This window comes from Alligator mississippiensis, chromosome 7, assembly GCF_030867095.1.
Source record: "Alligator mississippiensis isolate rAllMis1 chromosome 7, rAllMis1, whole genome shotgun sequence".
NCBI lineage: Eukaryota > Metazoa > Chordata > Crocodylia > Alligatoridae > Alligator > Alligator mississippiensis.
In genome coordinates this window covers 87,190,843-87,215,780 of record NC_081830.1, presented here as the reverse complement: position 1 = coordinate 87,215,780, position 24,938 = coordinate 87,190,843, and the positions used below count along the sequence as shown (strand labels likewise).

General features: G+C 50.0%; 1 protein-coding gene across 5 annotated transcripts in view; it reads right to left on the bottom strand.

The window, feature by feature from the left end:
- TP63 (tumor protein p63) overlaps positions 1 to 24,938 on the bottom strand; it is a 97,597-nt gene that overhangs the window by 5,642 nt on the left and 67,017 nt on the right. For 4 of the 5 annotated variants that reach the window (XM_014607118.3, XM_059731265.1, XM_059731264.1 and 1 more), the window contains 7 exons: positions 16,856 to 17,042; positions 15,224 to 15,339; positions 14,849 to 14,958; positions 14,017 to 14,153; positions 12,420 to 12,502; positions 11,211 to 11,347; positions 186 to 343 (listed from right to left, as the gene is read on the bottom strand). In XM_014607118.3, coding sequence (XP_014462604.1) covers positions 186 to 343; positions 11,211 to 11,347; positions 12,420 to 12,502; positions 14,017 to 14,153; positions 14,849 to 14,958; positions 15,224 to 15,339; positions 16,856 to 17,042 — 928 coding nt within the window. The remainder of the gene's footprint in view (positions 1 to 185; positions 344 to 11,210; positions 11,348 to 12,419; positions 12,503 to 14,016; positions 14,154 to 14,848; positions 14,959 to 15,223; positions 15,340 to 16,855; positions 17,043 to 24,938) is intronic. The other variant, XM_014607122.3, reaches the window with a different exon arrangement.

Sequence of the window (24,938 nt, the reverse complement as noted above, 5' to 3'; positions counted from 1 at the left end):
AGGAAGATGGATAACTTGCCTAGTCATTTCCCATGCCCCTGCGTGGCATCTTCTTCCCAGGTCCCACCGCCCCCCGTGCCATCCACTGCTGCCCCTTGCTCTCACCCATCTCCCTGCTCTTATCCCACGGTGCAGCGGAGGCTTTGCACGCCTGCAAACAGGGACCTGCAAGAGAAGGAGCTTACTGTTGCCTCCCATGCCGTCGGGGATGGTGGTGGGGGTCAGGGCGTTGCGCTGCTGGGGGTTGATGAGCTGGCTGACTGACGGCAGCTTGTTCATGCTGTTCATCTTGCTGAGCGGCGGCGAGCTGGAGCCGTAAGTCGACTGGGATTGCATGGAGCTCCTGGGAAACAGAAAGAGAGGTTATAGCAAGGGACAACGCTGCCGTTTCAGAGCAGGGGTGGCCAGGGCATTCATGGCTCCACGGGCAGGGAAAGGAAGGGGTGCCCACACCCCCCTAACCACAGACACCAGGAGACTCATTCCCAGAGCTCTTCAGCAATACCCTTTTTATGGCAAATTGAAAAAGCCAGCCCTTCCCTCTCCCCACAGTACCTGAGATCTCATCAAAAACAACCCAGAAAACCAACCTGTTTCATTTCTGGATCCAGCATTTCAGGTTTTCATTTAAGAAAACAGGAGAGCATTTTAAAAGCTGGGATACAAAATTGGAAAACTTCTTCCAAACAAACTTTTTTTTTTTTGGTGCAAACATTCGCCTTTGGGGTCACAAAATCAGTTTTACAAAAAGGGTATTTTGAGAGATTTTTATTATTGCTAATAGCTCCCTGTGGGTGTTTTAAGTCTTCATGGTTGGGTACCACCATTATGATACCGGCTTCTCTAAGACTCTCCCGAGGGTTTGGAGAATGAGGCCGATTGTCCCTTTCCAGGTAGTCGTACAGACCAGAAAAGCCTGTGAGCACTTCCGATGTGTGCGCAAAGACCAAGAATTTTTTTGAGGCTTTCTAAGGGATTACCTGCACAAAACTGGCTTATTTGAATGCAGACTGAATGTTCAAATCCCCTAGGCTCCTCTGAAAAATACCAGCCTTGAACTGCCACTGTGTAAAGCCAAGTCAAATGAAGCCAGCAGCTTTCTCTTTGCATCGACTCTCCAATCCGAGCTGACCCTGCTCGGTCCAGCAATAGCGCCCTTCTCAGTTACAGACCTGGCCGGAAGGAGAGGGGCTCGAGACCCTTCTCCCTTCCACCCCAGACTGCTTACAAGGCAGCGATCCAGCTGGGAAGAGCACAAGCACGCAGACCAGACAGCTTATGAATGGCAGCCCCGTCTCCGGATCGCGTTACCGCCGCGGCATTATTTGGGATATGCAGAAAACGGGTCGTTGAGCTGCTCTAACGGTGCAACTGGCAGCGCGCTGCATGTCTCTCCCCCTCGACAGCTGGAGCAGGATGCGCTCCTGAGCTTCCCGAACAGGATGATCTCCGTACAGCGCTCCTTGCCCGGCAGTCACAGAGCCCGAGCGAATGCTTTGCACCCCAACAGGTACAGGGTTAATGTCTAGGGGTGTTTTTGCTGCATGGCTGCAAGGAAACTGGCTCATCTTCTGCACGTCTGGTTGAACTGGATTCCTGGGAGCTGGCTTTCCTTGTGTGTAAAGGGTGCAAGGGCCTCCTGAACCATTCCCAACTACAGACTTCACCTTGTCTCCAGCAACAACCGAAGTTTCTGGCCAGTTTGAGAGGCTAGCTGCACACGATGGGGAGACTCAACACCACCTGCCTGAGTCTTGCTGGGCTGGGTGGAGAAAACATGTGAATTGGGCACTGGATCCAAGTCCCTGGGGGCAGCTGACTAATTGCACAATTATCAGAGCAAGGGAAGGGCGCAGATTGCACTTTGGGGGTGCAGATGGGACAGATAAAATCCAACAGGCTTTGTAAGAGGCGAGGAAATGGAAAGGGTTTCTGATCGGTGTTAAGCAATAGGTGCAGCTCCCCAGGGAAAATGAAACCCAACCATGGAGCTCAGACCCAACGTCTCCAGGCAGGTTACAGATTCAGATCCCACATTGCATTTTTAAAAGCACACGCCGGCCACGAAGGTCTGGCCTACACTGACCCCCAGGCTCTGAAGGCTTTGGGATATCTGTTATGCACGTCTCTCCCTCCAGAAACGTGTGCCAAAGTCATTAGGTGCTTGTCCCAGCCATGCACCCTGCATAACGTGAACCCAAGAAGTAACTCTTGGGACACTGGGGGGTAAAACCCCTTTGCTTTTAAGCCCAGAAGACATACGACTGACCCTGCAGCAGACCTCTGCGGGGGTCATTCTGGGCAAGGCAGTCAAGTTGTGCAGAAAACAACTCGCCCACAGCTGGTGTGTAAAGTTTGGGATGGGTTGCATTTAAAGGAAAGTCCCATTTTAGTAGCATAGATTTTTCTATGGCTGCGTGGACAGGCAAGACCCTCAAAAGTGCAGTGGGCCTAACTAGGAGGACTCGACTGTCTTCTCACAGGGCTAGATACAGGCACGAGATGACAATCGGATACCAAAGATATACCCCCATACGCACTGAAGGTAAGCTATACAATATTTAGAAAATGAAAGGAGAGACAGGCAGCGAGGGGAAATCCCCAACATAAACCAAGTTGCAAAAGTTTATTGAAAATGAACATCACACATCCATATAGCAATAGCGTCAGGAAATGCAAAAAAAAAAAAAAAAATAAGACAGCTTCTGGTATGAAACACACAGTAGACTACGCGGTGTTTGAGACAGGTGGCTTCTTCCCATTTTTTATAGGTCTGAAAAATGAACGTGCGTGCGAAATTCGCATATAAAAATGATGCTTAATAAGTTCCATGGAGGTTTAAAGGCTGAAACATTTATGGGACACAACTGCCCATGAAATGCATTTTAAAATCAAGGCATCAGGACTGCAAATAACCCGCTATTGATGCTTTTTGGGACAGCCTGCCTGGGACAAAAAGGCACAGAGTGAAGGGCAGCAGCTGATGCATCCCTCCCTTCATGAAGCCAAGTCATGATATGGCCAAAAGTATTTGCAATTATGCAAGCTAGTATGGGGGTAACCAGTTCTCATGCTCTGGGGCATAAACTGATTATCCAGAACGGAGAGGGAGGACATTTTGTGTGAGGCATGGCTTAGTTGGCAGCATACTTTATGTGTAATTTCCCTTTCCTCTCCGTTCCTGGGCATCAGCCCTTACAAAAGGACCCTGCAGATCAATGGTGTGGTCCAACACCACATGCCCTACAATATGTATGCTCGAGATTACAGGATGCTTCGTCAGATAAGCAGTAGCTGAAGTCCACAGGCGTGTTCACCACCATGAAATAACATTTCCCAAGTGCAGTTCAAGACATGGTTATCTATGCAGATCCCATGTGAGGTGTGCTTGTGTTCAAGGCATAGGATCATAGAAAATGAGGGTTGAAGGGACCTCAGGAGGTCACGTTTAGTCCAACCCCCTGCTCCAAGCAGGACCAGCCCCAACTGCATCATCCCAGACAAGGCTTGGTCTACCCAGGTCTTCAACACCTCCAAGGACGGAGAACTTCCAAAGATGCAAAACTTCCAAACCTCCCACCACATCTCTGGATAACCTGTTGCAGTGTTTTACTACCCCCTGGTGAGAGAGTTTTCCCTAATATCCAACCTCAACTTCCCTTCCTGCAACTGGAGCCCATTGCTCCTTCTGTCACCTGCCCCCACTGAGACCAGCCCAGCTCCATCCGCTGTGCAACCAAAGAGGTTGTATGTGATAGCAGGGCCACAAATGAGCTGTGATGTCCCAATCCCATGTCTAGGACCGACACAAAAAGCAAAGTGACTAACTCAGGATCCTAAATGAATCTTCCAACAAGGAGACAGCGTGGTGTCTTACATCTCAAAAGAGCCGCTGGTACCATAAACGAGCCAGCCCTTTGGTCTCCAAGCACATGCACGTGGATGATCAAGCCACAGCCCAAAGTCGGGGCGCTATCCTTTGGAAGTCGGCATCTTGCCTCACAGCTCAATTAAGAGGAGAGAACTTAACAAAGTCGGGCAGTTGTTCCATGCATACATCCAAGATACGGGAACGGAGGAAGAAAAGTAGCTGGTGCTAGTGGAGACAGCCATACCAATGTGGAGAGGAGTCTGTTTGATAACTGACTGCTATGCAATGGCCAGTCTGCACGGTTATTCTCCGGGGAGAGAAAGGAAGGCAGACAACAGGATGTGTTTGACCAAAGCAATAAAACAAAGCTTTTGAAATGCCTAGAGGGAGGAGATTTCCTCCAGAATAGGGTTTGGGCAAGAAAAGTCAAGGTCCAAGCGAAGATGAGACCTCAGCGATGCTCTGTCTCCATGGAAGACGGGATCAATCCCGAGCGTGCGGAGCTCACCGACCCCGCTAGCCGAGGCAATGGCCATTTGAAGGTGTAAGGACAGGAGTTGGAAGAAGGGCCGCAAAAGGAGCTGAAAGGAGCCACGAACATGCTTCCTAGCCTGGTAGGGAGATCTCACATAGAAAGGGGATATGCAATTACTCTTCCAGCTACCTGATACTGTGGGATAGGAGAAGCTGGAACATGACAGCACAGGGAGGTGACACAAAGGACCATCAGGCTGACTTCGAAGGGATGGAGGTGAAGGATAGAGCATTTCAAGAGAGAGTCCAGGACCTTCAAAACAGAGGCCTTGACTCGAACGGAGGACACGCGGGGCTGCCCAGACTGAAAACCTGATGAAATAAGTTTGTATGGAGGGCTTCTTATTAGGAGGCAGGATCTCCCAGGCTGGGAAAGGACAGTCCCCATCTATAATGCCCAGCCAGCCAACATCCGTACTGCCGAAGGCAGTGGTCTCAGCTCTGGATGCAGTATCTTACCCTGAGTCTGTAGCATTATGAACCAGATGGTATCTGGGGAAGTTTCCTTAGCCAGAACGGTCTCAGCTCTTCCACGATGCCTGCGACGGTCTTGTCCGAGCTGGCACATTTTTCTAGGGATCATAGCTCAATAAAAAGTCAAAGATGCACTCAGGCCCAGACAACCCGTTGGACTTGCATGGTTAAGGCACTTGGGTTTCTGGAGCCAACAGCACGCAAGGGAGAGCTGTAGCAAGCATCGTGTCCAGCCACCCAACGCTAACGAGCAGGCACCCATTTACAGCTGGGGGAGCCTCTGAGGGGCAAAGACTCAGGAACAGAATTGGATGGGTCATGCATGGATAACCACCTCCAACCCACCCCCATCTGACCAACCAAGCCCTGTGGAGAGGGCAAAGCCAACATCCAACATGCATGACCGTCTTATAGCTGGGCACACATTTGTCCAACAGACGGAGAATCCTTGGAGGAAACGCCAAGCATCCTCGGTGCACTTGTAGAAGAGCTCTGCTCCCTCAAAGGGCTCATCCTCCATGCTGCACTGCATTTTTCACATGGGTTAGAGTAGCTCCTGGGACCTTCTGCTTGGCAGATACCAGCAATCCCATGCTGGGAAATACCTCCACATAGAAACCTCCACTGACCAGAATAGCTGTGGCCACGAGCGAGAAAGTTGAACTCTCACAAGTGCTTGAAACCAAAAACCCATGAAGTCTGTCATCAATGCACAAAATTAAGTCACCTTTAAGCGACTGGGACTGGAAACAAAAGGAAATTTAGATGGATAGCAAGGGTTGAGAACAGTCCAATAAAGGCTAAGGAATAGTTAGGTAGACATTGCTAGGTCCATCTTGCTCTGCCAGGCAGTAAGAAGGGACCGATGGGTGGTTGCAGATGCTCCTGGGTGCAGGGACAGGGGAACAGCAAAGCCCAGGTGCTGCCCAAACACGGCTGTGCAAAAAAATCATCATCACGTATGTGCAACAGGCACGCACGCCTGAAGGAGCAGCCACAGCAGGGACAATGCTTCCCAAGAGAAGTGGAGCTCCCCAATCCGTTGCCAACAGCTTCATCCAACCCTACCGAAGCCAACACGAGCCGCTCCGAGTTCAGGGGTAGTTGAATTAGCCCTGCAGAAAAACCGAACTAAACCAGACAGTCCTCTGACTTCCATAGGCTGCCGATCAGACCCGACGTGATTAAGGGGAGATAGGTTGGAGGGCGTATTGCTACAGAGAAAAGACCGACTGATGCTCGTTATGGTGCTCGTCACCTCCATCTGCCCAGCAGGAGGGACCATTTCGACTCCTTGCATTGCTACGGCATGTCCAGCATTCAGCCAGGCCCAACTAACTGACCGTCACGGGCTGCTGAAACACAACCCCCCAAAAGCCCCGTGAAAACGTCTTTAATTTAACAGGACAAGAGGCATTTTAAAGACTGAGACCTGCTCAGAGAAACTCCTGCGAGTTTCACGAATCCAGCAAAAAGTCCAGCAGATTTTTTTTTTTTTTACAAACACGTTACAAAAAAAAAAAAAAAAGACATGCCGAGGAAGACAGCGTGGGTCCAGACCTCCCAACGCTAACGCTACGGCTACGAGATGAATCATCCGTCCTTGCAAAGTTTGAGTCCCTTGTTCGTGCTATTTGCTCTGTTTCTAGCAAGGCATTTGTTTGCCACAGAGTTTCTAGTCCCGGAGCTGGACAAACCCCCCCAAAGCCTGCTGGATTTAGGGATAGACAGATGGGTTTGGGGGGCTGGAATGTTTTAAGAAGGCTTCGGTCTGTTTGGGAGGCTCTCTCCGCGAGTCTGTGAGTTCAGTCCTGAAGCAGGCCGAAAGGAGACTGTAGAGAAGGAACCAGAGAAAAGAGGAGAAAAGATCAAGCCTTGAAACCTTTATGAACAACCAAGGAGAGAAAACAGCCACTTTTGACCTTCATGATCACAGTATGGACTGGCAAAGGAAAAAAAAACCCCTCTGGTCACTGGGACCTCTATGGGGGTTTTTTTGGCATGTTGTACAGCCCCGGATAAAAGCACCCAACAAGGAAAACGATGGAACAGGAGCACCCCAGCTACAAGCTGAGATGCACGGTTGCAAACGTAGGGTTTCTTCTCAACTGCAGAAGCAACGGGTTTCCATCGCAGCCTACGCCAAGCTTTGTCTGCTTAACTACAGAAGCTGGCACCCCACGCAGCGGGAAGGAGGAGGTTATTGTTAGCCGGTCCAACTCTTTAAGTCTAGCAACTATACCCTCAGCCTGATGGAGGGTATTTTTATCCAAAAGCTTGCAAGGAAGAATTTTTCCCACTATTTAAGTTGGTCTAATACAAAGGAATCGGATTTACCCGAAACAACCTTGTCTGCCAACTATCCCCATGACATTTCAGTGGCCAGCTGCGCTACTTCGGAGGCCTGGGCTATTACCGAAATCCACCGTATTCACAGTGAACAGCTACTACACAGCAAAATGTATTGCTACCTTCCTGAGCAATACTCCTAGGAAGTATGAAGGAAGTACTCCTACTCCTAGAGAAGTACTCCTACTCCTAACACCAGCTTTTTCTGCTCCCTTTCTCCTCTGCCTGGAGTGGAGAATGCATGCCGGCGAAGCAAGGATGAGTAAGGCCGACACGGTCAATCCTGGTGACCTGACCAAAGTACCCAAGGTGCCACAATGGTCTTGCGAGGTCCCTTCCAGACCCTAATGCCTACAAAACCGCTGCCAATTTGTTGCTCTCCCATTGCAGGCTGTGCAAATTCATGCCATGGGCATCTCTCTTGAAAAGGGGCAGGTCTTGCGAGGTCCCTTCCAGCCCTAATGCCTACAAAACCACTGCCAATGTGTTGCTCTCCCACTGCAGGCTGTGCAAATTCATGCCACGGGCATCTCGCTTGAAAAGGGGCAGGTGACGGGCTTGTGAACTACTCGCCGCCCGGTGCTACGGGACGTATTTTGCTGGCGAACAGCAAGGAGAGGATTCCCTCATCTCGGAAACACATGAACCAGTCTGCGGGCTCTGCAAACAGCTGGGGCAACCTGCTGCTGTGTGCAATACAAGGGAGGAAAGGAGACGTGTCCGGATCTGAGAAGGTGCTTTCCAGGGGAGATCTACTGTCAACGGGGAAAGAATGAAAAGCTCTTTTCATTGACATTGAGGAGCTGCCTCGAGAGGAAGGGACTTTTTCCCCCCATCACCAACCTCCAGGATTCCTTGTTAGTAGTGGAGATCCACGCTTTAAACCAGACTGAAAGCAAACTGTCTTCCAGCTTAATGCACGATAAAAATGGCCCCCAAATTTGGCTGTGGTAGAGGCAGGATAAAGACGGATGCTCCAACCCCAGCTGTGATCATGAAGGTATTTGGCATAACAATAAATAAGAGAAAACCATGCAGGAAAGAACGAGCAGACAGAAAGAAAACAAGACAGACACACAGAGACAGAGAGAGAGAGACAGGCTCTGAGTAATTGTAATTACTGAGGGATTTTCTGATTACCTTGCAGAATCCAATTTTTTTTTTGATCACCATACAGACTTCTTTTCTTTCTCATCCTTAATCATTAAGACAATTATGTTTCCTGCCCTGCCAAATGCAATTAGGTTATTTTTTTCTCTGCTTGTAAATTGACGGTTGTTATCATCATTTTCCAAAATAAGATCTATTTTATTGCCTTTTTTTTTTTTTTTTTTTTTAGGCAATGACCATATTGCCCCCGGTAAATTCCCCTGCGCTTCTTCCAACCGTCAACCGCACCCCTTTCGAAATTCAGGATGAATCCTCTGCTCTTACCTTAAATGGGGAATGCTCAGCCTGGCTTTTCCATGTTGGAAAACATTTGCAATAGCATGGGAGGTTCTCTGTCTGAGCACGGTTATGTTTCATGAGTAAGAAACCAGAGGGAAGAAGCCAAGGCTCTTAAGTGCTGCAATCAGAGCCCCGCGGGCAGACCCCAGGAGGATACCCAGAGCCCCTGTCCGACCCGCGCTCTCAGTTGCACGCACCAAATTGCATGGTGTGATGTGTAGCTTCAAATCCCGTCATACACAGCTCACAGGCAAGACGCTGGTGCGTGCTTCTGAAAGCCCTATTTATAGCTACAAAAAATTCACTTCCCCTTCCTAACAAAAAAGCAGCCTGGCAGACGAGTTGCCGTTTATCTGATTTTGGATGCCCCGATGAGCAAACAGGGCCTGAATCCCTCCCTAAGCAAGTGCCCACTAACCCTCGCCTTCCTGCATGGGAGCTTCTCAAAGTCAACGACTCCAGAATTGCCTCCCCTTGCACCGAGATGCTGCAAACTCCTCCCAAAAGAAAAGGAACTACCACCAAAACCTATTGTTTTAACACTAAAGATGCTTTTCTCGGTTCGTTTGTCACGGAGCAAAGCCTCCGACTCGGGTAAACCCACCGGAAAGCCAACTTGGCGCATGTTTCAGCGGATGGCTGGAGCCCTCTCCCTGCTCAAGACTGAGCTAGGACCAGACAACCGCTGAAAGGTAACTTTTCCTCCTGGCATTGTTCAAAGCATCTAAATCGCCTGCCCCCCTGCCAGCATCAGCGCACACTCAGCAGCTGAGAAACAGCCCGGGAACTGGAACAGTGCCACGAGACAGGCTGAAAAGTTTCATTAAACTAAACGGACGGACTCGTACGCACACAGGTCTGCAAGGCAACAAAAATACCAACTTCTGCTGCCAAAAACCCGTCCCATGGATACGGGAAGAATGAAAACAGTAATTACAGCAAAGCAACTCTGTCAGCACCCAGAGGCAGGCTGTCATTTATTTCAACCCGCTTCTGCTTACAAAACCCTTTTTTGGGGTTTTGTTTGGTTTTTTTTACAGCAAGGACGACTCTACTTGAGGGGTCTCTCTCAAAACAGGAAGGTTTTTCTCACTGCCGGCAGGTAGCACATAGATCTGGTGCAATCGCAGGGCATGCATCTAAAAAACAATGGGGACTGCACCAAGTGGGTGGGTGAGATCCTAAAGCTCCTGGCTGCTCCATTTCAACACAGGGCTTTGTTAATAGCCCCAAAAAGGTCCCAGCTGGCACCGAGACAGCATCCTAAATGCCAGTGGGTGGAAGTCGGCTCGCACAGGTCTGGGGGCACCACACCCCGGGAGCCCTCGGGGGCTTGGATGGTTCATTGGGCTCATCTCGGCTCTGCCATGCCATGAGTTGCATGTCTGGCACACAAGCAAAAAGGAGAAGTCTCACCAAATGCCGCTATCTGCGACAGACACTGCCACTGGCTGATGCTCAGGAGAGCAATTAAAGCAAGTTGGGGGATGTGGGGGCTACTTGCAACTCCATCACTGACTCGGAGCCAAAAGTGGTGAGGCATCTTACGGCCGTTTCCATTTCCCCGCGAGTTTAGATGCTTACCTACATTTTTAGGTCCTTCACAAGTCCCTCGCTCTGGCTCCCTCCCTTCGCCCCTTCCAAAAACGAGGACAACAGTAGTTCCTCTCACCCGCACACCAAAATTAACTTTTGCAACTGCTTTGAGACCCTGCACTGATGTGGCTTTAGGTACGTATAAAAGATACTGCTTTACAACTGCCCGAGGGCCAGGAAGATATTCTTGTCTCTCCACCATTGTGAGCTTCAGGCTTTTAAAAGTCCCGCGGTTTTTCTGAACCTGCAATTCGATTTTCCACTCCAACCCCAGACCTGCCCACTGGTGACATCAAAGGAGTCATTCCCCAAAGGCGCAACGGGGCTTGCAAACCGGGCTCTCTTGGAAGAGGTCACCGGGCGAGAGTCTGGGGGTGGATGAGCTGGGGCCGTTCAGCAAGTTGCTCCTTTGCCACAAAAAGCCCCTGGCAAGGGAGCACCTCGCTCCGCACTTCCATCCAAAATGCTCATCAGGTTTTGTCTGCAGGCAGTTTGAGGGAGAGGCTGTTGACTCAATGCAAGCAAAGACAGCCTCAGATCCCCAATCCAAAGCCCTCTCTGCTCAGCAGCCCATCCCTGTGCGTGCTAAGGTCGAGGGCACACGGTTTGCACTAAGAGGAGGCTGGCACAATGCAGCCCCCAAGCACAGTTCGGACGGGAGGGGGAGTGTGGATGGGTTTGCTCCATTGCAGAAACAAGTGAGGGCTAGATCTCAGATTCTCCGAGAAAGCTCAGTGAAGCCCACTTGCTCTTGCCATATCAGGTAAGAGCCCGCTGCTCCTTGCCTGGCTACCAAGCCAGCGTTTTGCAAATGGGATGAACTCAGGACACCCTTCTTAACCACCCAGGCATGAGCCATGTGGACCTCCTGTCTCTCTTTCTCTCTCTTTTCCACCTCCCCAGCCCCACAGTCCTTGCTAGCTTGCTAAATACTCACTGCTTTTGGAGCAAGTGCTGGTGCTGCTGCTGCTGCTGCTGCCGGTAGGTCTCGATCGTGTGCTGTGGGAGGTACTGCATGAGCTCCAAGGACTCCTTGATCTTCAGTAACATTTCGTACGTCTCCCGGCCCCGGACCTGGGTGAAGGAGATGAGAGGGAAGATGACACAGCCCTCAGAGACCGAATATTACAAAAGCAAGAGCTACAGCGTGTACATGATCTCCTCAAAGCCAAACAAGAGTATAGCAGCACGGACATGCATCATCCATGCTCTTTCTGAGGGTCACAATGATCATCCCTTGCCTTAACACTAGCATCTAACTGCTGCACCTTTAAGGGAAGAGGTCGCAGGTTAGATACGGATGACGAATGCTTAACATTTTGGGGTTGTTCGACACCAAACTTTTCAATGAGCTCACTGCAACTTTACTGGGTAAATGCCCTGGGTATTAGCAAGATCCAGCTGCACAGCACTTTGATGCTACAGGGGCAGGAGCCGCGGAAACTCTTAGGTGCATGAGGTGTACATGCATCTGGATTCAAGCTTCACAGGCCCCAAACATCTGCAGGAAGGCAGCATGGGTCTGGGCTCTTCAAGTGCTCTCTGTGCTACAAGTCTTAGGGCCAAGCACTACGCACTAGGAGACTGGTAAATGGACAATCACAGACCCACTTTGCTCCTCCGCTCCCAGCTGTGTCCTGTGCTATTTACAGCACATTGCATTTCTATCAATCGCTTCCTCCCTGTGACAGATAATGCTCCTAAAAGCTCAAGAAACATCTGCCAGAGCACAGAGGAAAAAAGGATCTGGGTCCATTATCGCTGGAGGAAATTTGGATCCTAGAGAGACAGGCGTGACGGGAGAAAGCTCCATTAGGCAGTAAGTCCAGCCACCTGCAAGGACAGGCCGTTCCCTCCTGGATGCTCTGGAGCACTTTGCCCAGGCTGTTTTGAAATGATTTGCTCAGTGGGTCCTGCATGGTATAAATCTGGAGGGTGAATTTAAGATACTTGATTTGTAAAAACCATTTCTTTCACTCCTGTACCTAGTCTGTGGATAATCCCATCTAAGATGAAGGATTCCCTATTCTTTTGTTTTTTTTAACTGAGCACCAAAAAAGCAGCTGTTTAGCTTCAATCTACTTATAATGATGCCAAAACAACCAACAAGCTATGAAGGGAAAAGACGAAGAGGCAAATGGCTTACCGGCAAGTACAAGAGCTCATCGTCAGGAGAGCGCCGCTTTTTGATTGACGTCATCTGGATGCCGTGGGTGCCCTGTCGGAAAGCTGCAAAGAGATCCCCAAAGTGCCCCATTAAGAGACACCCAATGCATGGGATGGTTGCAAAGAGGATGGAGCTGGGCTGGTCTCAGTGTGGGCAGGTGACAGGACAAGGAGCAATGGGCTCAAGCTGCAGCAAGGGAGGTTGAGGTTGGATATTAGGAAAAAAAAAATCTTTCACTAGGAGGGTGGTGAAGCACTGGAACGGGTTACCCAGAGAGGTGGTAGCGTCTCCATCCTTGGAGGTTTTTAAGGCTCAGCTAGACAAACTTTGCCTGGGATGATGTAGTTGGGGCTGGCCCTGCTTGGAGCAGGGGGTTGGACTAGATGTGACCTCCCGACATCCCTTTCAATCCTCATTTCCTATCATTTTCTCTCTCGTTGGGCTTCCAAGGAGAATTCAGAGAGGACCCATGTATAAAACAGGTTCCCAGCATTTGCTAAAGCAAGGATGAGACATGAGGATGTATTTTTGTGACCATGAGCTAAAGAGAGGCACTGAAAACCATACATTGGATGGCGCATATGTGGCCATAAAGAGTGGGACGTCAAAAAACACACAAACCAAACTTACTGTAGGGTAGTAAGCCTGCATTTTGCCACTAAAGCAAAAGCACTGTGATATACTATAGGGCATAACTTAAGTACAGCACTAAAAAACCCTTAACATCAATAATTGTAGGTGCTTGTATGACTACAAGCACTTACAATGTTTGTAGGGTACTCTGGGCAACCAGCAGAGCCACGGCTAACCGAACTGGGACCACGAGATGGATGCTGACAGCAAGTACAATGGACAAAAGCACTGGGCAGCCTGGTGATGCTAGTTATGAAAATACCCTTCCCAAATTGCTCAGCTTTTTAAGGGAGCAGAGCAAGGGGCAGGAAGGTCGAATCCCTCAATGAGGCAAGTCCTCCAGCTACAGATAAATGGCTTCGTGCCATCACTGGGCATGCAGGATATCCCACCCTGCAGCTGGGTATTACCAACAGCCATGGGCCATGGTCCCGAAGGAGAGCACCCAAAACAGCTCCAGCACCGTGGGGTTGAAATGGAGCCAAGTGCCGTCCCCCGGGGCAGGGGCAGCTGCAGCCACGAAGCATCTTGAAAGATGAAGCGTTGCAGAGAAACATGGGAGCACGGCTCCAACGCGCACACGGGGCCACAGCAGGTCGGGACAGGCTGCATGGGTTTGACAACACCATCGCCATCCAACAGCAGCACTTGGGACAAGTCACCGCTGGTCCATGCTGCAGTGGGGACAGCTGGGCCATGACTCCTTGATGGAGCCAACTGGGTCAACACCCATGCATTGGTAGGCAGTGGTTTTAATCCACAGCCCGGACAGAAATCCCCACTGATCCTTTTCTTAAAAGATCCTGGCAGTTTCCTGCCTTTTGGATCCCAGTAACGCCCTCCTGTCTCCGGCCAGTCTTTGTTCCCCGGGGACAGAAGCTGGCAAGCTTCCCGTGCGCCGAAAGCTTGGCCTGCCCTCGGCTCCGCTCTGCCAGCTACTTACGGCGCTTCGTACCGTCACCGTTCTTTGTGCTGTCGGAAACTTGCTGCTTTCGGATGCTGTCTTCGTCCGCTTTGCGATCCCGGCCCGGGCAGGCGCAGATACGGGCTTCAAAACACCTGCGGCCCAGGACTTGTCCGCTAAGGCAAGGAGGAAGAGAAGGAGCAATCAACCAAAGCCCCAAAAACGTCACATCTCTAACAAGCAGGCTTAAAACTCCCAGCGTCAGGTACCATACACACAGAGGATCAGCAAGATGGGGTAAGATATCAACCCGTGTCCAATTCCACCCCTGCCCCAGCTCACAAGTGTGTGTTTGCACAGAAGCCCACGTTCGAGCCAAAGACACCTACCAGCCCCCTGACCCACTCGCTTTGGGTGTGCAAATCTGAGCAACTAGCACCCTACCAATCGCTGTATCTCGGTCTGTTCTTTTAACACCTGAGATACGATTGCATGGCAGGACAGTTTATTGCTTGGCAAAATACCCAGCAGGAAACTCAATGCTCAGTAAAGTGGGAAAATGAGATGTGGACATGGCTGCTGCTGCAGCCCTTTATATGCAAGGGGTTTCACCCCTAAAGCAAAACTGTCTGCACTTAGCAAATGGGGAAGCCAACACACAGGCTATGGAAGTCTCCAAAAGCCATACAGCAAGTCATGTGGAGGTGGGACTGGACCGCCAGCATCCCTATTAGCTGCCTAACCCTGGATTGAGAGGCTGCAATAACCCCCAGCTCTTTCATATTAAGGAATTCAACAAGGCATCCTGAGAGCAGCCCTGCCTGCCGAAAACAGGGCAAAACTCTGCCACCGACTTCCCGGTGCTACTCACTCTCTGGTTTCCAGCGTCACGATGATGAGGATGGGCCGGCGGTTCATGCCTCCAACGCAGCTGCTGTTGCACATGAAGTTGTACAAGACTGTTGTGAACTCGGTGCCAACCTGCGATGGGAGAAGCCAGCATAAATGGGTGGCAGGACGTGCATCCCTACCCCCCCAGGAAATTTGCTTTCCCCAAAGATGGGCCCAGACTGGAATATTTGAATAGCTCAGGGTCTGGAGAAGTCCAGATCCTGTGGGGATGAAGGGAACTCAGCTCTCAGCCCATAGCCAACTAGGACGGCAGGACCACGCGAGGGAGAACTGTGGAAGCACAACGTGGTGCCTTCAAGGGGGAGCAGAAAGGAGCCCTTTGCTCTTGATTTACCTGGGGTGGTTCATAGGGAACAAGGACGCTCTGCCGGCCCGTGATGGGGTCTTCTACGTATTGTGCATGACTGTTTCCTTCCACTCGGATCAGGTGGCTGGGAGGAGCGATCTGCCCTGCAGATGGAAAGGAAGAGAAGGGGAGAAGGGTTTCGGTGAAAGATGCTCGCTCGCCTGCAGGGGCTTTTACCGGAGGAGAAAGGTCTCATGCTGCTACAGATGCCTTCACACTGCCCCTCTTTACCCAGTATTCAAGCACCTCACCTTTAATGTGCTTCCCTAGTCTCATAACACAGCCATGAGACAGGGAAGAGGTGGAGGGCTTGCTTAGGGTTGCACAAAACACCATAGTGCAGCGGGAAATCAAACCTGAGCAAGCTAATTCCTAAGCTCTGCACCATCCCGTCTCTAGAGAGGATGCATCACCCGGCGAGCCCTATGGCAGCATACTAGCTCAGCTCCACGAGGAAACCTTAAAAAGTCTGAGTACGAAACAAACCCCACTCCTTTGAAGCCCTAAAGCTTTGACTTCCTTTCCAGTCAAGGCTCCAGGCTCTTCCTACCACCCAAAGGAGGCACAAATGAAAAGAAATCCAAGTCAACTCAATGGCCCCTGTCAAAAGCCACCATTTCTCGCAGACAGCACACAGATCCTTTCTTCTTGGTTTCTACAAGGTTTGCAAAATCAGTAAAAATAATAGTCTCCAGTGATGTCATTTTATTTTATGTTTAAAAAAAATGGGGGGGGGGATGTTCTTCAAGAAAAATTGCTTTAAAATAATAAGAAAAAAAAGACAAAACATTTTATTCTGAATGAATCAAAAGCTTCCTCAGCAGAAGTTCTTGGTCCAAAACAAAATGTGATCAACGTTGATATGGTTTCTTAAAAAAAGGCATTTTCTGACCAAAGACTGTTTTGCTGAACGTTTCCCACCCAGCCGTGCTTCCCAAACCACCTGAATGTCTGGTTGTTGTTGCATTTGTCTATTAAAAGAGATCCGATCAGAGCCTCCTCATGGCAGCAGCCAGGCTTCCTGATATATTTTCAGCTGCCACGTGCACCAGGTCAAACCAGTGGAATAGAAAAGGAACCGTATCTAAAGCTAAACGAATGCCATCCGTCTGGGTAAAACGCACACAAAATTTGTGTTTGCAAAAATGAAAACCCAGGCCATGCCTGGAACAACTGATCACCCGAAATCTGAAACAGGTAACCGGAGATCAATAAGAGATCAGTGCAGATTAGCATTAGAGCAATATATTCATGTTAAATGGGAAGCAGAACCGGCTACAGCGTGCAGCCAGCCCTGGACATTACTCTCTTCGAGGCAAACTTCCCCCTGTCTTTAAAGCCGGGATTAAGGACTCGGGGTGATATTGCATCCTGTCACTAGATCCTTGTCCTAGCAGCACAGGAGATCATTCCTGAGAAGAACAGCTGCTTCTCAGAGAAAGCGAGTCTGCGGAGGGGAGGGAAGAGGTCGTCCGAGCCAGGAGGGCACTGCTTCAGCCCTGCAGCATGCCCGCGAGCTAAAGCGGTGTAGAGATGGCAGATGCCAACCAAGTGGGCATGGAAGAGCGAAGCCTGCAAGCAGGTCACCCAGTAAAGCCCTCCCACGCCACGGCCCCTTACCCTCATTGAACTCCCGGCTCAGCTCGTGGTTGGGGCAACGCTTGACAACCTCCGTGACGTGCTCGGCTTTCTTGTAGACGGGCATGGCGCGGATGACGGCGCCCTGGGGCGGCGGGGTCATCACCTTGATCTGAATGGGGCACGTCTTGGCGATCTGGCAGTACAGCTTCTTCAGCTCGGTGGAATACTGGAGGGGAAGAGCAGAGCGGTCAGCGGGGTCAGCGGTGGGGCTAAGAGCTGTGCGGATATGACCGTGGCCAAAAAGCACCAGAGCGATGCCCTCAGAGCCTCTTTGGACCCATTTTATACCGAAGAGAAATGAAGCTGGGAGCTGCTTTTGAAGACGGGCCTCTCTGAGCAGTGCCAAGCTCTGAACTCCAGGCCAACTTGCAGCCAGAAGTCTTACAATATTCAGCAAGCAGCTATAGACCGACACTAGCCACCTCCATCCCTTGTGCACTGCTGGCTACAGGCACCTGGCGTGCCCCAACCATGTTAGGTCACTAAATCCTTCCACCAAGGTGGATGGTGGATCCTTTTGACTTCTTGCTGCTTTAACAGACTGAGAAGAACACATGGCCCCCAGCGGCCTTAGATTGCCAAGCATTTGAATGAGACGTTCAGGTCAAAACTTGTATGAGGGTTTGGGGCACCTGCTAATTAGTGATTATGGCCCAGATCCGATCCCACCTGCATAGGAGCAAATGGCACTCGCATCGCTAGGTGTTGTTGCACAAGTGGCATTTCAGGTCCCTTTAACTCATTTGAGACCCAGTTGCCCTGGGAAGGTAAGTAGCCCTGGGTAAGACAGGAAAGGACAGGAGGGGTCTGTCACCTTGTAGCCTCATGCTTAAGGCACATGCTCCTGTCCCACAGCTTTTTTTCCACTGGATCCAAGAACTAATAAATCTAATACGTCACTGGGGGCAGAAGCCAGACAAGGACGCTCCCGTCTGCATCTCATTTGAGCCACAGAGCCAGACCCCCTGGCGGTCTACTCCTCTTCCCCAGTTGACTGCCCAGAGAGCTGCCATGTATACAGGAGCAGTGAAGGGTGGCTCATGGCCCCAACCCACCCATGGTCCAGTACTGCATGGTCGTTGCTGCAAGAGGTTTTCTGTTCTAGGTCCCCGCTGGAGCCGAGCATGAGCTGGCTCTTGCTCCCTGCCTAGGTGCCCTCACCACTAAGCTAGTAGTCTAAAAGGTAGTTGTGCCCTTCCCTCCTCCTTCCTGCTAGTCTTGATTTTCCTGTGGCCAACATCCCAGAGACTTCCACAGACACTATGTACATTTCCTGGTACAAAAAGACTGCTTTGGAGCACAGGTAGCCAAGAAGAGATCACTTAGGCGGCTTACTTAAGCCACTTAAAGGAGGGCTTACTTAAGCCACTTAAAGGAGGGCTGGAGCTAGGCCTTTATGTGGTGGGTTCAGATTAGACCTCAGACGCCTTTTCAAGTTTCATACTCTCAAGTACCTCTACAACAATCTTCCTCCAGGAGTCCCAAAGCACTCGCTATACTTTGAAGCACAGCATTACTGCCCAATTTTTTTTTTTTTTTGGAGACCAAATGATCAGCCCATATGCATGGCAAGTCAGAAGCAGACAGGAGTAGCACCCCAGCACAGAGGTGAAGGGCGTGTAGGTCAGTAGAAAGCAACTCCTCACCTCTGAGGTCAGAAGCAACCCGTGCACAGCCCACCACGCCCCAGTTCCTTTGAGTTACCACTACAGCGCAGTGCGCTCCTGCCTTCCACCTGGCCACTGTCCTGAGAGACCTCGCCACAAATTTAAACCCAACTCCATGGCGCAGAGTGCCGACGGGACTTTAGCCATGCCTGTGTGCACACCCGCGATCACAATGGATTAAGCAAGCTCTTACAGGGCTGGCTACACTGGAAACTATGCCTCTCTCCAGGCTGTATTCATCAAAGGCAGCTGTCCAGTCTACTTGACCAAGGGATGTGCTTCAAAAAAAGTGACAAAAAGGCTATTTATTTATCTTAGTCCAAGCATAAAGAAAATTGGTGACTCAAGCTCAGCTATGAAGGGCTCTATTCTCTCCATGATGTTCTGGGGAATTTAAAGCAAGGAACTCCCCCATTCAGACTAACCACACACTAACCACAGGAATTGCTGGCATCCTCCCACATCCATCTATTAATTTCTTACAGCAGAAGGAAAGCAAAAAACCCCAAAGTGCTTGTTTTCTTGAAAAGGTCTTTCACTGCCATGGCTCATGTCCCCGGTCCCAACTGTTCAAACAAGAACCCAACAGGTACATACAGGTTACAAACACAAGCTGGCCATCATCTCCTGCCAGCGCAGGAGTGCCCGTCCCATCTGCGGGCGGGTGGCTGGTGATTTGACAGCAAAGGGATTAGTTATTGATATTCCAGGAATTATTTGCATTTCAAAAGTTTGCTCACTGCAACCTGCAAGAAGGTCAGAGCTGGGAGACCTGCAGTGGAGACGGAGGGTGGGAACAGGGCAGGTCCCTTCCTCCCTCGCTCCGTGCCATCGCCCCGTTCACGAGTCTCGCATCCCCATGGCCAAGGTGCTGCAAATGTTTCGAGTTGAAGAACAAATAAATAAACCCAATCGCTAAAAGGTGAAGATGAAATTGTGCAATCTATTTTATGTGCCTGCAGGCCAGAGATTAAAGCACACAAAGGATTTACCCAGCCTGCGGAAATGGGGAACGCGCCAATCAATTAGAAAAGACTGATTGCAAAACACACTCTAGATGCTGATATATCAGAAGCTTATTTTTAACCTGCTATTTCATATTCAAGGTGGTGTGTTTTGTTTTGTTTTTTTTTTTGGGGGGGGGGGGGTTAATTACAAAATAAAATAGCCGCTCACATTTTAAAATGGTGGGAAACTTAGCAACAGCACGTTGCTTAATATGTTAATCTGGTTACAGTCTGTGCTGCTGTCATCGCTTCAAACGGTCAATATAAATCATAAAGGCAGACTTAACCACCTCCCAGATTTGGATCTCCAAGTCCTACGAATGAAGGCTGGGCACTCAAAAACCCTTGTGCAACGCTGGAAACGATGTGCATCGGTACATCACATCTCAGCTTAACGAGGAGGACAGAACATGCTGTCAGGGAGAACGTGTCCAGTGTCTACAGATATTACAGGAGGTAGACAGCAAAGAGGACAATGCTAGGCCAATCCCAACAGTGTAGGCGAGGGCGATAGCGTTACGATGCCAAAAAATCTGCCCAGGTATGGAGTGAATGATGGTCTTAATAGCAAAATCCTTGAAGCGAACTGCAAGACTGGTCTGAAAAATAACAGCTCATGCCAATCACTTTTCACCTAGGAGGCCCTCAATGTGTCTACTGCAAGCAGGGACCATAGTTTAGAAATGCAGCAGGAAGCAAATCCAATGATTCAGGACAGATACATGGAAAACACCAGATCTAGATTAAACCGCTGGGCAGTGGGGTATAGAAGTGGAAATGTCAGCAGACCAAAGGTTTAACTCCCCAAACTAAAAACCTTCCACTGGGATGAATGCATCTACTTGCTGCAATGACTCCACCGGACATCAGGAGAGCAGCAGCAAGCAAACAGAGCGCGCCTGCAGATCGAAGCCGGAGGCACCTACTACAGCCCCCAGTACGCTAAAATCATGGAGACGTTTCCTCGCTCTAACAAAACCCCTAGATGAAAACCAGCCAGAAACATGAATAGAAATGTGGCAGTCATGACTAGAGATGACCCAGGAGGGAGTCAGCATGAATATCAAAAGTACCAAACATCTTCCTGCAAGTGCAGAGCTTGCTTGGCCAACACGGGGGTGCTTGAACCACCTCTGAACAAGAATCAGTAAGAGCCAAGTTAATATGAAACCGGGGATACTCCAACCATGCAAACCCTCACATAGGAAGCTTTCAGACTACAGACCACCTACCTGCCGGCTTGCCCACGTACGGGGGAAACCATGCACCAGCGAGGACCTTGCTAAGGCTCCAGATTGAGCAGTAGCATGGCACCTGTGTCTGGACCCAAATTTGAATGTAGTGACAGGATACAAGATGACGACTGGACTTAATGCCCTGGCCCATGAGCAAAAATAGACAGATCGGTAGGTTTAAGTCTCATTTAACTAGAAACACTAAGACAAAAAGTCCGACAAAAAATTCATGACCCCCAGGCCAGGAGAAGACGTGTCCAGGTAAAGCTTCAGTATTGGAGACCGCTCCCAGACTGCATGGTAATGCTGCTGCTAATGAAAGGAATTGGTTTGATAACATCTTTTGATGGCATCTCACATCCAGGTGGATAAAAGTTCAAGGGCATTTCAGCGGTCACCAAGAAGCGCGTATGAATGATGCCGGATCCGACCTTTCAATCAGTGCAATGAACAGCCTGGACAGGCCTGCCCGTTACCGGGTCTCTGCAGCAAAAATCCTACTCGACTTCTAGGCAATTCTTGCAAAAAGATGAAGCACTTCCTCCAAACTCAGCAGGACACAGACCCGGGTGGGTAACCAGCCTGCCCTCCTCCTAACCCCGTTGCAGCTCCCGGGGCCCGCTCCAGCCACCCGTGCTTTGGAGACACCGCTGAGCCCATGAGCTGGAGAAGCCAAGAGCAAAGCGACCACAGACAGAAAAAACGAGCAGCAAAGATGAGAAGACAGGAGATCTTCACAGCCTCCCTTCTCCCCGACTGCAGCAAATCTCCCGAGGGCCAGCGTCCAAATTCACGTCGGGCCAAGGGATCTGTAAAATCTGCAGTCACCGTCATTTAAGCGGAGTGTAAATCTGTCCGTCAAGTACCCACTGTTGCATATTAAATAAGATCTGTTGGATATTAAAGTACCAACTGTTGGATATTAAATTGGTTTTGGCTTTCATTCCTGCCAGCCTCTTTGTGGTCAGGGGTCACCCGAGTCCCAGCTATTTCTCTGCATAAACCCAGCTTCACACATGCCTCGCCAGGCAAGACACAGATCCGGTCTCCACGTCTAGATAGCACGGTCCCCTCGCTCACATCGCTCACCGCAAGGTCTGGTCAGGCGATGATGAGTTTTGTAACACTCAGCCCTTTACGACCCAGACCAAAAACCAACTCTCTTCTCACTGGTCCCTAGGGTCGGTGAAACGGACTGAGCAACAGCCCGAGATCCTTGAGGATAAAATGCTTCCGGCACTTTAAGCACGAGCCTTTTGTAAATGGATGCACGAAGACAGCAGTGCCGCCAACTCTCACTGATGTTTTGGGTCTCGCAGCATTCGATATTCTGTTTTTTTTTCTAAAAAACCGAGGGTATGAGAATCGTGACTTCTGTTATTTCTACCTAGAATTGTAAACTTTTAGCCTTACTAGGGAGGGACTTCTGGAAAGGGGACAGGAGCTGAAAGCATGGTGTCTTATAAGTGCAAGAAGACAAATCAAGGATGCAACCTGCACGGCTAAGGAAGCCTCGTGGTCGTCAACCCCAGCTTCCAATTTTCTGGCCTGGAGCCGTGAAGGCTTGGGGACGGCGGGCCTGGAGACAGGGATGAAGTACAGACTCCAGACAGTAATGCTTTGTAAAAGACATTTTACAGGTGTGTCTTGAGGTTCATAATATTCAATCGATATTGAACTGCTTGACTGACAGGGGCTTACGGCACGGTAGGAGTTACCCAAAGCAATGGCCAAGACCTGCTGCACCAATGAAGCATTGCCATGCTGCAACGAGGCTGTGGTTTTCTCATCTCTGGGCACAGAGAGATGGACTTTCCAGTGGGAACTTGGAGCCGATCCACAAATGAATAGATTACAGATTATCCAAGGAGTGATGGGAATAAGGTTTGCCATGCAATATCATGGTGCATCCTGGCACATCCGGTCCATTTGGATCAGATATTTTTTACAGTGTCAATAATCTGGGTTTACCCCCGGCTTCTTGCATCTAGTTTTGCTGCGTTGTGGGCTGCTCGGTATTGTGCTCTTGCCCCGTATTGCAAACGGAGCACGAAAATTAAACCGCTCGGGAGGAGAAGGCTGAAAATTAGCTTGACTCAATAAATGGGCCTGTCATTGTGCAACAAGACAACTGCTATTATCCATTAGCAGGAACAAAAGCTGCCCCAACGCCACAGCCCAGGGAGCTAATCCCGAACATGGAGAGAATTTCGATTAGGCTTCGGGAACACAAGGTTATTTAATATAAAAGCACCAGGAAGGCAGCCCAGCCATATGTTCTCAGCTAAGACAGGGAGGGAAATTAAAAAAAAAAAATCATCTCTGCTCAGCCTTTTCTCTGGGGGGTTCAAGCACTATCTGTCATGTCCAAATCAGCAGACTGCAAGGGATTGCTCACAACGGTAAATTCAGCTCTTTGACTAATAATATGTTTTAAAGGGAAAGAAAGAAGAAAGAAAGAAAGAAAAAAAAGCATTCCAGTGACTCCGGCCCTACCCTTACCACCTGCCTGAGCAGACATCCTATATTACACACTCTTGGCATCTCGGCGGGTAATTCGGTATCGCAATGCGTGCACATGCCAGCTAACATCAGCCGACACCTGTCTGATTTCTCAACAAGCCCCCTTCTCCTGAAGGTGTGTCAACAAAAGGTTTAAAAGGGGGGGAAAACAACTTTCAACTCTCAAATGAGGCATTTTCAGCTAAAGAAAAGAAAAAAAAAGAGAGAGAGTGTGAGTCGATCAGTCTCCTGGAAGGAACTGTCCTACTTGTGCAATGCAAGTCACGTGGGTTTTCCACTGAACAACTAACCTCGATGCAACAAAATCCCCCAAAACACTACTTAGGAAACCTCCCTGTAATCCCATCCTTGCCCTCAAAACAGTCAAGGCACTTTGGCCCACCAGGCTTTCGCCCCAAAGCCAGTGACGTATGTTGTAAAGGCCAGATGCTTATGACCAACAAAAGGCCATCTGAGATGTGAGCTTGCAAATGCAAGGCCATTTCTTTGAGTCTTTTCTGCTCAGATGAAGACACGATGAAATACCTTCACCCCCAACTGCTCACTTGCTGGTTCAAGTCAATCCCAAGTAGCCTGAATGTAGGTTGCAGTTTCACAACGACTGGTTAGCAGCTATTTCTTCGCTGTCCGACTGCCACCGAAACAGTGCTTCAGGAATAGAAAATCCCATCACCAGTGTGGACACGGGCTCTGGTTTGCCAGGGCCCAGGGCAGCGATCCCATTGCACCCTGGTTAAGAAAGTGTTGGATGGATGGGGATGCACTCTTAGGTGTGCAAACACGATTCACAAGATAAACCTAGAGCCTTCAAATATGAACCCAGAGTGTGAAAACTGTTCTGCACCGTTACGGTCTTTGCAGCGGCAGAATTGCTCCGCTGTTCCTCTGTAGTCAAAAAATGAGTGAAAACCAAGAGCTGGCATTTTCCATTGGGGATCTGGAGTTTAAGCATGGCCTAAAAAGGGTGAGAAGCACTGGCCTAACTAAAGTATTGTGTTTTTATACTTGTTCCAGGGGTCGTAGTCAATTCAGGGCGCTGTTTCTGCTGGTCGCATGCTCGGCTCATAACAACTGCGGGCGTCCACGAGCAGAGCTAACGGGACCGCATGCACCAGCCGAAGAAACGCACAGGCTGCTTCAGAAAAACCCAACTTCAGATCAATTTGAGGAGAGAAACGTGGAGAGGGAAGGAAACCCCGTCCATCCAAGAGAGTCTGCAGACTGGCTGGTACCACGGGACAGCGAGTGCTTAGAGCCTCTGCCGGCCACGCTCGAGACCTTGTGCAAATGCAGAGCGTGATTGCACAGGGGGTGAGTGAGCAAAACTGCCCTACGGGCTTCCTACACAGCACTGCAGTGGATCAGCCCCAAAGCACACATGGGGAGGGCTGAAGATGGCTCAGCATTACTGCAGGGCTCCAGCAGCTCCACGGGGTCCTCGCATGAAGCCTGTCGTGGAAGGGCCCCGGGGTAGCAACTCCTGGAGGAGGTCTCCTTGTCCCCTCAGGGTCAGGCCACATCTGGGGTATACATTTGAGGGCACCCTGCATATCCATCTTCCTGCCAGGCAGGTCTGGGATAAAGCTGCACTCTCTCGTCTCCCACCTGGTCATGGCTTGACCGAGCGCTT